Below are 14978 nucleotides of genomic sequence, written 5' to 3'. Positions count from 1 at the left end.
CGAGCTGGAACTGATCGGAACGCGAGCTGATGTTGTCGCGACCTGTCTGAGATCGTCTTGTTTGCGAGCTGAGGTTGAACAAGCCGAGATCGTCTGAGCTAGGATCAGGAACGCCTTGAGTTGAAGCTGATCGGGAACATATTGCAAACAAAGATCGGGATGTAAGGTTTCGCGATCGGGATTAGGATGGTTTGTCGGTAAGGATGTTCGCCGATTAGGGTTAGGGTTTTAGGCAGTTTGTTTTAGCTTAGGGATTTAGATTCTATCGTGCTGATAACGTGTTGTGAAACTAGAGAATAGAATCTATGTTTCTGTATTATTCATAAACATAAGGAGCCCTTTATATATAGGGAATTACACCGTCATAGAATAATGGAAAGACTAAAGAAAGGAAATCCAAATATGGAAAGAGTACAAATCATAATCTAATAAGGAAAATGCAAGATACCGATTCTCTCTCTCTCTCTCTCCTCGCGGTCAACTCTCTCTCTCTCTCTAGCATTGGGCCGGTTATGGACATCCACAATATGATTTATAGCATTTAGAGAAGTTCTTCTCCTTTTCATATATCATTATCTTGTTCTTTTTTAATTCGAAACTATTTTTAGGATTCTCCTTTTACTTCTAACTTCTAAGGAATCGGCATTTATTAGCATTTACTTTGGTGAATCTATACTATTAAAAAGGAAGTAGTCTTAAAAAATTTACTTATTCAAGGTTGTTGGACCCTTTCATTAGACTTAATTTGCCTCAAAATTTATATTAGATATATATCTTTTATATTTTAAATGTTATAAAAAACATAAATATATACCAATTTAGAATTGACAATTTTTGGTAGCATTTGAAACAAAATGTTTGGAGTTAATGAAGATGGCGATTACATCAGACTTAGTTCCGTAGATGTAGAGATGTAAACACATCCCGAGAGACGTAAACACAATGGCAGACAAACTTGCGAAGAGTGCACGAATTTTGCATACATTAATAGTTTATAGAGATATGAAACTTCTAGTTTGGAAAATAGTCTTAAATAGTTTGTTTCCTTTGTTGTCAAAAAAAATCTAATATTTTAATGCCTAAACACTGGAACCCGACTCGAACCGAAAAAATACATGTAACACACTTGTAATACTTAACTATATTAATTATTTTAGATTAACAAAATATCCAATTAGATTAAATATATTAAAAATTTATTGAAAATACCTAAAATATCCAAACAGTACCCAAATGTAATAAAAGCTAGATTCTAACCCGCGCCTCCGCGCGGATATTGTTGTCATTTTTGTTATAAATTTCAAAATTAATAATAATTTAACTGATTTTATTATTAAAATTTAATAATATATATAATATAACTAAAAATATAGGTGAATTTTTTTTTTTGTTACAATAATTTAAACCTTCATCACTATATAATTTTCGTATAGTTTATTTTTTAAAAAAAATCATATGTTCTACTATTCTTATATTTTTGTAACAACATTTTTTATTTCAAATAAAATATGGAATCTCAAAATATTATGTATATATTTAGATGCGAAAACTTATGTAGATATGTTTACAATAAATATATATATATACCTATGTTTATTTAAACCAAATATATATTTTCATATAAAAGCATTTATTATTTAAATTTAGAATATTTACCAAACTATAGTTAAGATCACGTCACAAAACCTAAGATGTAGGATAATAATATATTTTCCATTCTTTTAAGAGAAATTTCCTAGGATAGCACTAAAAAAAGTTTTTATCACAAAAATAGCCCTTAAGGATCAAAATGACCAAAATGTTTTATTAAGGGGTGTGTTTTTGGGTTTAAGATTTAAAATTTAGGGTTTAGGGTTTATGATTTAAGGTTTAGAGTTTAGAGTTAAGGGGTGGAGTTTTGGGGGTATGATTTCAAATTTTAAGAACTAACAAAAATATTAAATTTTAAAATAAAAGTCTATTTTGGTCATTTTGTTTTTTGAAGTATATTTTTGTGACAAAAACTTAAAAATGTCTATTTGAAAGAATTGTCATTTTTAAAAATATTAAGTAATATATTAATTTCTAGTGAGTTGGTCTAACAACATTTTTACAGTAGATAAAAATAAGAATTTGTTTTAATAGAGCAGATATAGGCAAAAATATGCAAAACACCAAAACCATATGAAAGATCTACAAATTCTTAGTCCAATCCAAACCAAACTAATTTTCGGGTAAATTTTAATTACTTGGTCATACACTATTCGGATTTACATATTAAATATTATATTATTTTTAAATTTTGTGTTTTAAAATATATTTAGATTATTAATTTTTATTTAAACGATTAACAAAACCAACCGAACCACAATGATCCAAACCGTAATATATAAATATTTTAATAAGAACCTAAAATTTTAGCTCAACGACCAAACGCCCACCCCTAGCGCCCACCCCTAGCTTTTACACCTTCACATCTCTTAGAGCATCATTTTCCAAAAGACCCATTTTGGATCTCTTAATTTTTTTTTCAATACTTTTAAGTGTTAAAAGTTATTTAAGAAACCTACCTAAGAGATACCATAATTTTTGTGCTCCAATGGGAGTCTCTTAGTTAAAAGTTCTTAAAAAAATGTTAACATTATTTAATTAAAAATAAAATTTATTTATTAAATAAAACATTATAAAAAATAACATTTTAAACATAGATTTAAATAAAAAACTTAAAAACAGAGATTATAAAAAAAAAATTTGAAAAAAGCATCCAATCTCAGTTGATGTCTTCGTCACATCCAATATACACATACAATGGTGAACACTTGGAACTATGTTCCATCTACATGTTTCTTCTTGAAGTTTCTGGAATCTACTGGTTCCTTTCGGTAAAGGATGATAGGACGATCAAACGTAGACCTATCATCCTCACTAAGATGTATCCTAGACAATGAAGCCAAACTTGACTCAAAAAGAAATGTTTTTGTTGCACAACTCAAAAGCATACCATTGAACACACGAAGGGTTTTTTATATAAAGCTGATAAACAAAGCAAATCTCAAAGTGAGCAATATAGACAAATGCATCAGAGTTGTGAACATTTGAAGATAAGATAGATTTGTGCTCTAATGAGCTTTATTGCAAGACTAATAGCTCATAGAGCTTTATTCATAAGCAAGAAAGTAAAGAGAGGATGAACTCTAGATTGTCACCAAGAAAACAAGTAGCTGAATTGATATTTCATTAAGTGGAAGAGGGCTGCTCTTACGGCAGCCAAGATTAGTTTTTACAAAGTTTTAAACTACTATTTATACTAAATGGTAGAACCCTAGTTACATGGGTTTCTATGGACTTCTCCAATGACAGCCGTGGGCTTGTTGTGGGCTTGCTGTGTGGCTTCAAAACTCTCCCGGAAAATTGGCGTCGGGTGAATGCAAGATGACAAGTTTGAACCGCAAATGCAGATGGCTTGGTGGAATGAGTAGTGGAAGCATGATCACATGGCTAGGTGTAGTCTTCAATTCACCACATAAAAGAGATTGTTGGTCTATACTTGGAGAGTATCGTATGGCTTCACTCAGAAGTTTCTCTTGAACTTGGAGAGCTTAGTCGATCTAACTCAGAGGTACATTGTGACCTTTCTTTCCCACAAAGAGTCCGGATTCTCTTGTGACCCGTTTAACTCAAAAAAAAATTTTTGTCTTATAACAAAAAGGGACCTTCTCACAACAACTTGTATCGTACCCACCATCTTTCTTCCATTCAATAACCATCTACAATCTGCATCAGACTTTCTGACTTTCTCTTTGGCCTTTTATCGAGCACCTTCGTGGATGATAAGATGAGAAGTTTTTTTTTTTTTGAACAAAGATGAGAAGCTTTAGCACTGTCATTACATCCTTGCTCTAACGTGTCTCTGAAAAACTTGAGGAACTTGTGACTCTACTGCCTTCACGTCTTCAGAAACGAGCGTCCATGGCTTCCAACATTACCACAACCTTGCTGACTCGTTCTTCTTAAATTTTCATCGCTTCATAATTTTCGAAACAATGAAGCTGACTTAAGGTTGAGGAAGTTGAACGTGATGAAAGAACACCCATTAACTCCTTGTTTTTCCGAGAGAGCTTGTTGGAAGCTTGAGATGGCTTAGAAAGAGTGTGCAGAAGCTAGACGAGGATATGATAACCCATGAACCGACTGAAGCTCTGATAGCATGTGAACATTTGAAGATAAGATAGATTTGTGCTCTAAAGAGCTCTATTGCAAGACTAATAGCTCATAGAACTTTATTCATAAGCAAGAAAGTAAAGAGAGGATGAACTCTAGATTGTCACCAAGAACACAAGTAGCTGAATTGTTATTTCATTAAGTGGAAGAGGGCTGCTCTTACGGCAGCCACGATTAGTTTTTACAAAGTCTTAAACTACTATTTATATTAAACTAGGGTAAACCCGCCCTACGGGCGGGACAATACATTAAAAATAGTATAGAAACATTTTATATATGAAAGAGCATCTGTAATTATAAATGTATTTTAATTTTATTTTGTTATTTTCAAAAGATCATAAGTTTGTTTACTTTGTTTAAATACATGGTTTTACTACTAATATGTTTCTTAAGCGAGTTTTATAAATTTAGGATATTTTCTATGAAATTTTTGAAGAGTAGATTTATAAATATATTAATTTTATTTCACTCACACATCAATGATTTTACGATTATCAAACATAACTAAAATTTGAATATATATATATATACATGAAAATATATTAATTTTTTACATAGACGTATTGTATAACCTTATATTATTCTTTTTTTCTTTAGAAACACTTTGAAATAATAGAATATTATGTTTTACATTTCGGAAGGGGATGCACATAGAAATTGTATAGTTACGAAAATTTAAATGTGGATTTGTTTTGTTACACAAAATTTCTAGCAGACCAACGGAAATATAATTACTTTGATCTAATATGTTTTCAAGAGAGACGCCTTATTCCATTGGACAGAACATAGTTTTACAAAGCAACATAAGTGATCCAATATGCTTCAAAATCAATGAAACATAGACCTTAGAACAGGGACGAAAACAAATATAATGCTTAGGTTACCTATACTTTTTGGCGGTACATAGTTTCACTTGGAATTCACTTTAAATTTGAAATAAGCATCCATGAAACAACAAATCAAATAAAAAATGGGAGAGTTAAGATTTGCTTTGACCTAGGGACTGACAGAGACGCAAACGATCATCAACAAACTTTTTTCTCCCTTTGCAGATTTTTAAGCACAAAACTGAAGTAAATATAACATGGGCTGACCTTAAAAAACAAAAGAATCCTTTAAATGTTAACATGGTCTCGTGTCTTTCCTTTAAGATTCATTTCCAGCAAAATCTTTTACAAAAATGTAAAGGCATCTCATAATGGGTAAACCTAATTGGTAATTTCACAAATCATGAGGACCAAAATAACTATAACATGGTCAGTGCCCTTTGAAAATCAAAGAAAACGTTTAGATGGAGATGGTACTTGGAAAAGATACCTCTCGAAAAAACTTAAGAAAATATGCAAAGTGCAAACACTGTGTTCCAGGAATGGGTGGAACCCATTGGTTAAATATTTGGCTCTTATGAGCTTTTCGTTGCAGGAGTTGAAATCCTCTCGTGATTCACAACCTCCTTCCCAGCGTTTTGGCAGCCCTCCGATCCCATTGTCGTTAAAGACTTCAGATTTTTGCCACACTCCTGAAATATCAGAATATTTTTTTATTGATTGAGATCTAAGTAGAGGAACCATAAGCGATATGACAGGTATGTAAAAATAAACAGACGTACCTGTGTTAACATTGCCAATGATAACTTCTTCACCATATTAAGATTTTTCGGATTGGCAGCAGAAAGGTTCATATAAACTATCAAGTGTGACATGAACAACTTCTGGTAAATCTGTTGGCACAGAGCATTAGCAATGAGAAACACATCGTATGTGTTTGAGAGAAATGAAACGTCATGTAAATGTATGACTTAGGTGTTTGTTTCCAAGAAAGCCAAGAATATGAGACAAAATACCTGTTATTTGTTTGGCTTGGGACTTGGTAAGTTTCGCTGCAAAACCTTGAGAAGCCATGTCCATAACTGTACAGCACTCCCTTTACTATAATCATGGGAACAAAAAAAGCATGAATCTAAGTATGAGTTGAGACATTAATATAAACTTGGGAAAGAGAAACAACTCTTACATACCTTCCAAGAAGTGACCACAACATCTGATGATGAGAAGACCAGCACTTAGCTACATAACAAAGAGACTGGAGAGTACAGGAAATACAGGCTACAGGCTACAGCATTAAAGATGGAGAAGTTGAGGACATTAAAAAAAACAATCAGGCGAAAGTGATCTTTATTCCACAATGGTCTAAGCCAAGTAAGAGCCTTTTTTCAAAAAAGAAGCATATCGGGTCCGAGGCTAAGTAACTACCATATCCGCGAGTATATGGATCTGGTTCATCATCCTTCGTCGAGTCCAAGATCAAACCCAAACCCATCTCTCCCTGTTCGTGATTTGCTTACTTGATTTCCGATCAAGCCGGTGACGAAACTAATGAAATCAAAAGCAACAATCAAAGAGATCAACAAACAAATCTAAATCTTCATCGATACACAAAAACCCTGGAATAAAAAAAGATAATCTATACATGAACAAATGTAAGCTAAGTTAACAAACAAAACCAAAATTGAAATCATTTCCCAGAAAACAAAATCGAAATCATTGTTATCACTGGGATGTTTGAAAAGCTAGTGATTGAGAGGATAATACTGATGAAATCCAGGGGTTAAGACATACCTTTTATAGTCAAAAATTCTGAGAAGGGAAGTAAAGATCTTGTTAATGAGCCCATCGAAGGTCACGATTGGAAACGTTACGTTTCCAGAATTTTCTATCTGTGAGTTTGTATGGCGGAGTCTCCAAAAGGAGACGTTGTTTACAGAATGTCTAATTTCGACAAAATTAATCAAAGGAAAAGGATTTGATGAATTAGCCATTTTAAAGGAATATAGATACTCAAGAGATTAAAGAAGAAAATGACTATTCGATTCGTCGTGGAAAAACACTAAACCCTTAAAAAAATTTGCGGCTGGTGCTATGGAAAGTAGAGTTTAAAAGCGCCTTCTTAAAACGTTGTGTTTTGTTAAAGTGGACACGTGTCAGCTTGACAGCATCCAAATTAGTGAGATGTAATCGAACGTGGAGACCCTAAGGAGAGAGCAAACTGGTGCTATGGAAAGCAGAGTTTAAAAGCGTCTTATTAAAACGTTGTGTTTTGTTAAAGTGGACACATGTCAGCTTGACAGTATCCAAATTAGTGAAGTGTAATCCAACGTGGAGGCCCTAAGGAGAGAGCAAACTTAACTTTATATATAAAGATGGTAGAACCCTAGTTACATGGGTTTCTATGGACCTCTCCAATGACAGTCTTGGGCTTGTTGTGGGCTTGATGTGTGGCTTCAATAAGTGTTTGCAGATAATAGCTGTAACATTATGATAAGGAACTCGTCCTAAGTGGCAGATAGTCCAAGCAAACAGATACTTCAATCAAACAGATAACATTTCTGGTCTGGCTTTTACGTTCTTGTGTTGTTGGCTTCAATTCAATTCAGTTCAGATGAGAGTGCATCTTCTCTGGGGTTGGTTGATAAAGTCTCCTCCTTTCTTCTGAATTCTCTAGCTTTCTTAGCTTTTTACAATAGTTAGGAACTCATTGTCTGATGTGAGATTTTCGATGAACTCGTGTGTGTATTTTCTTCCCCTTCTTTGGATCATTTGCAGTGAGCTTACCAGTGTCAAAGCTCAGGAGCCGAACCTTACGTTGGTCTAGAATTTGACACCAGCAGAGGAAGCTCGTGAGTTCTACTACAACGCTTAGTCATCACAAGTCGGGACTGGTCAGTTGTATAACCATGGGTTGTTGACCAGATTTCGAAAAAGCAAAACCATGGGCCTGCTTGGTGGTGAAGCTCACGTTGAGGAAACATTATGATCAGCAGGCTGAGGTAATCAAACAGATACTTCAAGACCATAGTCATCTGCTACCTGCTGCATCAAATCAACAGATAGAACCAACATTACAATCAAACACATTTTGTCTGCAACAGACAAAACCTCAAATTGCATACAATACAAGTCAATGAATCTACTTAGACTTGTCTACTTCATGCTATGCATTCCCCTTCGTTCATGCTACATTCCACTTAAGAGAAGAAGTATGCAATTAAGACTAAAGGACGCTACTTTCCTCTTGGGTTTCCATAAAGAAAAAACCTCTCTCTACCCAGAAACAATCATGCAAATCCACATTCACCTAAACCCTAATTAACGATTATCAGCAAATCAAAAGCGCCTAATGACAATCGACATACCTGTGGCGAGGGAAGATTCAAGGGATTTGACGATGTTAGTCATGGATTTGGTGATGGTGTCCATCTTAGCCTGGGTGTCTAAGCGAGCAACAACAGCGTCAAGGCGAGAAGCGAGACAAAGATGTTTCCCATGTTGATCGGTTCCTCTACACCTCCCGAATTCGATTACGATCTATCGATAATCGATAGAGGCATAGGTTTGCAGAGATAGAGAGATGCGGTGATTTGCTTCCGTGGAGAGAGAGAAACACACAAGAACAACCAAAAGACAACACGTGTCTCAGCAAAGGCCATTTCTTATTTCCCCTAATTAAGATACGTTTTCTCATAATTATACTAATTTTCTTTTTTTTTTAAATCCAATTAAACTAAGAGACTGGAGTTGCACACTCCGTTAATGATGCCCTTGGAGACAATCACGTGGCAAACAAACTTGCAAGGAGTGGACGACTTCATCCCACCTCTCGAATAAACCGTTAGCAAGAAGAATTCAAAACCCCATATTGAAAACAGAGAGTAAAATATTCAACACAAAAAGGAAATACAATCATCTCAGAGCAGAAATATTGCCAAAATACATCAAGAAAAACAGAGTGCAGCAAAAGAGTTTAGAAAATAAACTCTGTGGATTTATTGTCTTTAGCTTAAGAAACACAAACACACTGAGCAGGCTCTTTTTATTGGAAACACGGTTCACTCACTCTTCTTCCTCTGCCTCTTCAAGCCAATTCACAAATGGCTCAAGGCTCTTCACAAAGGTTTGCCTGCAACATTTACCACAAGAACAAAACCATCAGATAAATTTGTTAAACAAAGCATTCCAAATGAGTATAGTGCTACGGGACCAAAGCGCATACCTGCCCTTCGTGTTGGTTCCTTTACGGAACCAGTGGAGGATGGTGTCTTCAGCGAGGACATCCAGATCATAGAGCGACCTCACTACTTCTGGGAAAACTTTCATAAGCTTGGCGTCCTCATAGCATTGCATTTGGACCTTGTACATAAGCTCGAGCTCTAGCTTTCCGCTGCTGCAGACCGTGTTCAAAAGCGGAGCCCATGCTTTCACCTGCGCACAGGTAAAAGAAATCAAGAGATATAACCGTGACCATACATAATAGGGATCATCACATACAACTCCTAGATGGAATAAAACACATAGACTATATGCAACTGTTACATGACAGTTGCAAACTGAATCTTACCTGGCGGAGAACAGAATTAGCATTTTGCTGCTGATTTTTACCAGACCACTGAACAGCATCCATTAAACCATCCCAAACGACACGCACAACCTCAATCTCTGGGAGTTTGGCGTCTTTGACTAGCTGCTTCACTGTCTCAATGACTTCATCTACACTACTTTCCTCTGTAACCTTGCTTGTAAGAACGGTTTTGATTTCCTTCAGCTTCACCTCAAACATTTTCTTTGAATGGTACTCAACTAGATCAGTCAACCCCTCTTTCCTGAAAATCCAAAAAGGTAAAACACAAACTATTTGTTAACTAATTGTACTAACAACGTAAAACAGAAGATAAGAATGCAAACTTGGCATGTAGAGGCAGACGAAAGAGGGATATAACACCATATGATTGATTAATGAACAATGATCAAAGATGTAATAATCAAAACTATGATATTGAAATGGAACAAACTTAAAGGGAGGAAAACTCACGTGAAATGCTCTGCAAAGCTTTCAGCAGTTCGCCTTACAGGTGGTAAGAAATCCAAAAGGTTGTCTTCCATTTTGCCACGCCTCAGAATAGAAATCAAGTCTTCAAGGCTGTTCTCAACCAAATACTCCTTGAAGAAGTCGGTCACAAAAGTGAGCACTATCCCTTTTGCAACAAGATTATCCTTGAGCAAAGGCTGGAAGACAGTCTCCGGAGGCAATCCAGAGAGCTTCTGGGAAAAGGCAAGTGCTGTGAAGATCGCAAGCTTCTTCCTTTCATTTTCCTCAAAAAGCTCCAGCGACTGCAGGAATCTCCTTGTGACATTTTCAAGGTTCTTTATGAGCGACGGCCTCCTCCGCAGAATCTTCTGTATATAGACAACAGACGGCAGAATGGCTTCACGCTTGGGCTCGCAGTCGATTACAGAGTAAGGATGGCGTTCACCCTCATCAGGCTTCACTGTTCCAGGTTGTGTACGTCGTCCTATGAAAACAACCTTCAAGAAAAACATCTCCCAATCATAAAAGAGATACGGAAAACAAACAAGAGAGTGGATAAATGATTTGTCCAAAAGATTACCTCAAAGAAGATGTCACCGTATCTTGAGAAATTAAGATCTGTTGATTCAATACTTTTGGCAACAAGTTCCTAAGAATCAAGAGATACAAGTTTAGACCAAACAGATATATACTAATAACGAGTAGGAGGACACGAAACATACCAAATCACCAGCATTATCAAGGTAAATCTGGACTACTGCATCAGAAAAAGCTGCAGGGTCCAGAGGAGCAGCAATATTCCGCTTGCGGGTCTTAATCCGCGTACCTCTGCTCGTACATACGAAGAATATTATAAGCAAAGAAAGATCATGGAAGAATAGGAAATCTCAAGTCAAAATAACAGTCCTTCCCCCCCCTCTAACTGTGAATTAAAACAATCATGGGTCACTCAAGTTTCAAACACAAAACAAATGATGGTTCAAACAACATCACCACACGAAGAGATGAAAATACACAAAAAGAAAATGCAGAAAACCCAAACTGAAGTTCTGATTAGTTTTCAAACAACAAAGTAAAACTGTTGATAAAGATTTAAAACTGTTGAGGGGAAACACAAAATTGCCCAGATGACTTACCCGAGAGTGGGTTTCTCCTTCGAGCTGCACAACAAAACGAACCAACCATATTAGTAAACTGGAAGATAATAGATATACAGATGCTCTTTATCAGAAGAAACCCTAGCAATCGAAAATCAAGGAACCCTAATTATTGTAGTAATGGATGGAGATACTCTTTCAAAGAATATTGAACAAATGAAAGTATCGATCCATCGCTCAGTGGGAGATTCTTACCTCATAAACCAAGATGAAGAAGGATCAAAGAAGAGATGAGACTCTGTGGATCTGAGAAGCGTATCGAGTGTGAAGAAGAAAGAGGAAGGAAAGGTGAAGTAGGCCGATGCTGTGAAAGAAGGCGACTATAACCCTCACCACCTAAAATATCTATCTTCTCACCCGGTTCGGATGTTTGTGATTATAATTATCTCAATGGTCGATTGGTTTAAGATTAAACCGTTTTACTATAACAATTTCTTCCATACCATTAGCAGCTCCAAGGCATGCTATTTCTAATGGTGGTGGTACCTCTAAATCCCCTTCTAAACACATTCTTTTTAATGAAAACAACTTCTGCTTTTTGCACAACACTAACAAAATCATGTAGTCAGAAACTGCATGAACCTAACTTTTTATATCAAAGTGAAACACTTATTCTTAATCAAAGAATCACTGTTGTTGAATGTGTTCGGTGTTGTTGCTAAGAGTATTTGAATATGATTTTTTGGGTCATCAAGTATTGATCAATCAAGAAGAATATTACAAGAATGTTCGAATGATTAACAAGAACGAAAAGGTCTTTCCGAAGAGAATCATGGCTCAAGATGATAAACCTTAATTCTAGCCGTTCTCGGTCTTGTCTTTCGTTTCAGGATAATTGCCTTCTTTTCCCCTCGTCTCTCTTTAAACTAGGCTTCCTAAAGCCCTCGAATCGCCATTGACCTAATCGGCTAGGCCGAGTTGTTTTGGCGGAGTTCTTTGATAAGATCGGACTGAGTTATGTATTTGATGGGCTTTGGTGAGGGGTGTTATCCCTCTTCAACAGAGTAAGCCCCCCCCCCAGTTCGTTACGAAGGATAGAGACATTCGTAATGAATTTTGGAATGTTGGTTTTTCAAATACTGAGCTCGGCGAAGGGAGTTTTGCAGTGCTCCCTTGGGACTAAACCGGGCTATATATGGAGATTGAGAACCAACTTTATCAACGTTGGACCCTCTCGGGAAGGGGAATCGCCACTCCAATAGAAAGATGCAACGTGGCATATCATTAGGGTTTTTGGGTCATTATTGTATTAATTACCCAGCGTGTAATGATGGTGCTGCCTAGGTAATTGTGGCGCTTCCTTTATAAAAGGTCAGAGTGGATTGTTGTGGATTCATTTTTCGATTTCTAACTTTTCGATCCTTCTCCCTCGCTTTTCTCTACTTTCTCTCTCTAACTCTGATTGTTTCTGATCTTCTGTTTTGACGATTTCGTGCCTACCCTTTGTTGACGTAAGAGATGGATCTTATTCGCAAAAACTTGCGAAAAGGAAAAAGAGTCTCTAAATCAGATGGATCGCTGCTTGCTGTAAATCCAATCAAGAAGCATCGCCGTGCTCTGAGAGAGACCGATGCGCTGAAATTTGAGTAGCAGCAGTTAAGGATTCTCGCGCAGCAGCAGAGCCCATCGAGGGCTGCCGGTTTGATAACAGAGGGTGGTTCGTCTACCGAAGACGTTAACTATTGAAATATACATGTTAAGGTTGTGAACGCCAATAGCAGACGGGTCGAAGGTGGAAGTGTTGAGGGTGGGAGCGCCGAGAACCATCATGTCGGAGCTACTAGAATACTGTCAATTGGGAGTTTTGGAAGTGATCGTTCTTTGATGAAGTAGAAAACTCATGCAATGGAGGCCACGAGGAATAGTACCCTAGATATGTCGGTTTATCCAATTCGACTAGAAGAGAATGGAGGCTTTGCCGCATTGCCTCATCTTTTGGGAGATTGTCTTAGGCCTTCCAAGTTTGTCGGTCAAGACTGGCCAACGTTCAACCGAATTGTTCGAAGGTAGCGAGATTGGTGGGTTTACTGGCTTGAGAAGGTGCACCCCCGGTCTTTCGTTTAATTTCCCACAGGGAGATATGTGGGCTTGGTCCCCTCCGGAAGGTTTCACATGCGTCAACGAGGTGTGGTTCAGGAAAGACACCAAGCTGTGGTTTCCTATTCCTCGACTTATTACGGCTTACTACCATAAAAGGATATGCCACTATCCTAGTGGATGACGGTTCTGTCAGACTGGCAGTGTCACTGTTAGTAAAGGAAGTCGATATGGACATTCCTTTGAATGTCCGGACTTCCGAGAAGTTGTGTTTGTTGTCGGTCACAACGAACACGACCGGATATATTTTCACGAAGATGAAGACTCCTATGAATGTCATCACCGATCACCCAAACAAAATGCACGATTGGCAGTGTAGTTACTTTTATGTTAAGTTGGGTTGGAAAGCAATATATGAGCCGCCGATTGGTCTTCGTGTATTGTGGGCTCCCAAAGTTGGTAAGTCATCGCAATCCTCTTTGAGTTTTAAATTCTTCGATTGAACTAACAAAGACATTTCTTCTCGTATAAGCCCTTGTTGTCCGTCATCCCGATGTTGCTTCCTGCCCGAATGGGGATGATGGACTTAAGAAACACGCCGAGCAGGAAGCAGCATCGAGATGACGGACTAGAATTAAATACTTTTAGGCAATATTTAAAGTCTTTATTATCTGCTTCGAGTATGTTTTAGGTCATTTATTGGTCAAGCTAGGTGCGTTTTGGAGCACTTTGGTGATTATGGAGCAAAACCGAGCTGATGTGATTGTAGAGCGGCTCTTCCTTGGCGTCAATCGACGCTGGTGCGGAATGACTAAACCGACGGGACTTTCAAGAATTGCACTTTCGCCCAAAAGTCTCCTTATTTGCAAAGAAACTCATGGACGTGTTTTAACCTATTTATATCTATTTTCTGGCCACTGTTTAGGCTACGCTTTATTATTCTTAGAGAGGCTTTAAAGAGAATATCAGAACTCCTTCAGAGATTGATTGGAACTCCAGTATTTTTGACCCTTAATCTTTATGCAGTTTTTTTCAGATTATGATTTGTGTTTCTTGTATCATGTTTGAGTAATCCACTTGTTAGATCTAGAGATCTTCTAAGGTCTTATGAACTTGTGAGTTGTGATTGTTAGATATGCTAGGGTAATCCATTGTCTCCTTCATCAAGATTGTTCTTACCCTCTTAGTGTAATTAACTGAGAACTTGATCTTAGGATAATTGAAATAAATGAGAGGGTGACTGATTTCCTGATCTGAATCCTGCATGAGCTAGGTTGTTAGACGCAGCGAGAGTTGGCTTTTGAGGATTTATACTTAGACAGTTTTTCGCTTCGAGAGTTGGATAACTGATAACTGAATTCGAGTCATGGGATTGAACTTAATAAACCCTTAGAAACTATTAATATGAGTTTTGATTGCCCATTTGATTTTGCTGGATCTAACGTTTTCCCTAGTTGCTTACAAACCGATATCTTGTTTTGCTTGATTTACTGCTTTCTAAATTTTTTCTAGCTTTACCAATAACTGATAGTATATTTTGTAATCCACGCTCTCTGTAGATTCAATCCCCAAATACTACAATCGATCTCTTATTTGAGAGAGTGCTCTATAGGAAATTTGAGCATATCACATGGTTAGGAATTAGTGAGATGAGGATTAGGGAATGCCTTTCTCGCATAATGGGAGGTCAGTTCTTTCCTTTTTTTTTTGTGTTTCAACCCC

General features: G+C 36.9%; 1 protein-coding gene and 1 long non-coding RNA gene across 3 annotated transcripts; both read right to left on the bottom strand.

The window, feature by feature from the left end:
* Positions 1-5260: 5260 nt before the first annotated feature.
* LOC106297094 lies at positions 5261-8654 on the bottom strand. Of its 2 annotated transcripts, XR_001261401.1 has the most exons (7): positions 8393-8654; positions 6819-8066; positions 6453-6572; positions 6218-6312; positions 6044-6128; positions 5810-5920; positions 5261-5719 (listed from the first exon to the last, which is right to left on the bottom strand). It is a non-coding gene; the product is annotated as an uncharacterized LOC106297094 (long non-coding RNA). The 2 variants fall into 2 exon arrangements; XR_001261400.1 differs by having other exon boundaries at positions 6218-6572; positions 6819-8069.
* A 222-nt stretch (positions 8655-8876) lies between these two features.
* On the bottom strand, positions 8877-11587 carry LOC106300868 (basic leucine zipper and W2 domain-containing protein 2). Its single transcript, XM_013737125.1, has 8 exons — positions 11415-11587; positions 11199-11222; positions 10785-10890; positions 10643-10711; positions 10066-10559; positions 9595-9856; positions 9250-9458; positions 8877-9156 (listed from the first exon to the last, which is right to left on the bottom strand). Exons 1-8 carry the CDS (start codon positions 11417-11419, stop codon positions 9090-9092), a joined length of 1236 nt encoding a protein of 411 aa, XP_013592579.1. The 5' UTR covers positions 11420-11587; the 3' UTR covers positions 8877-9089.
* Between the last annotated feature and the right edge of the window lie 3391 nt (positions 11588-14978).

Source organism: Brassica oleracea, chromosome C6 (assembly GCF_000695525.1).
Source record: "Brassica oleracea var. oleracea cultivar TO1000 chromosome C6, BOL, whole genome shotgun sequence".
In the NCBI taxonomy this organism is placed as follows: Eukaryota; Viridiplantae; Streptophyta; class Magnoliopsida; order Brassicales; family Brassicaceae; genus Brassica; species Brassica oleracea.
The sequence above is the reverse complement of the archived record's forward strand: the minus strand, read 5'-3'. Positions and strand labels throughout refer to the sequence as shown.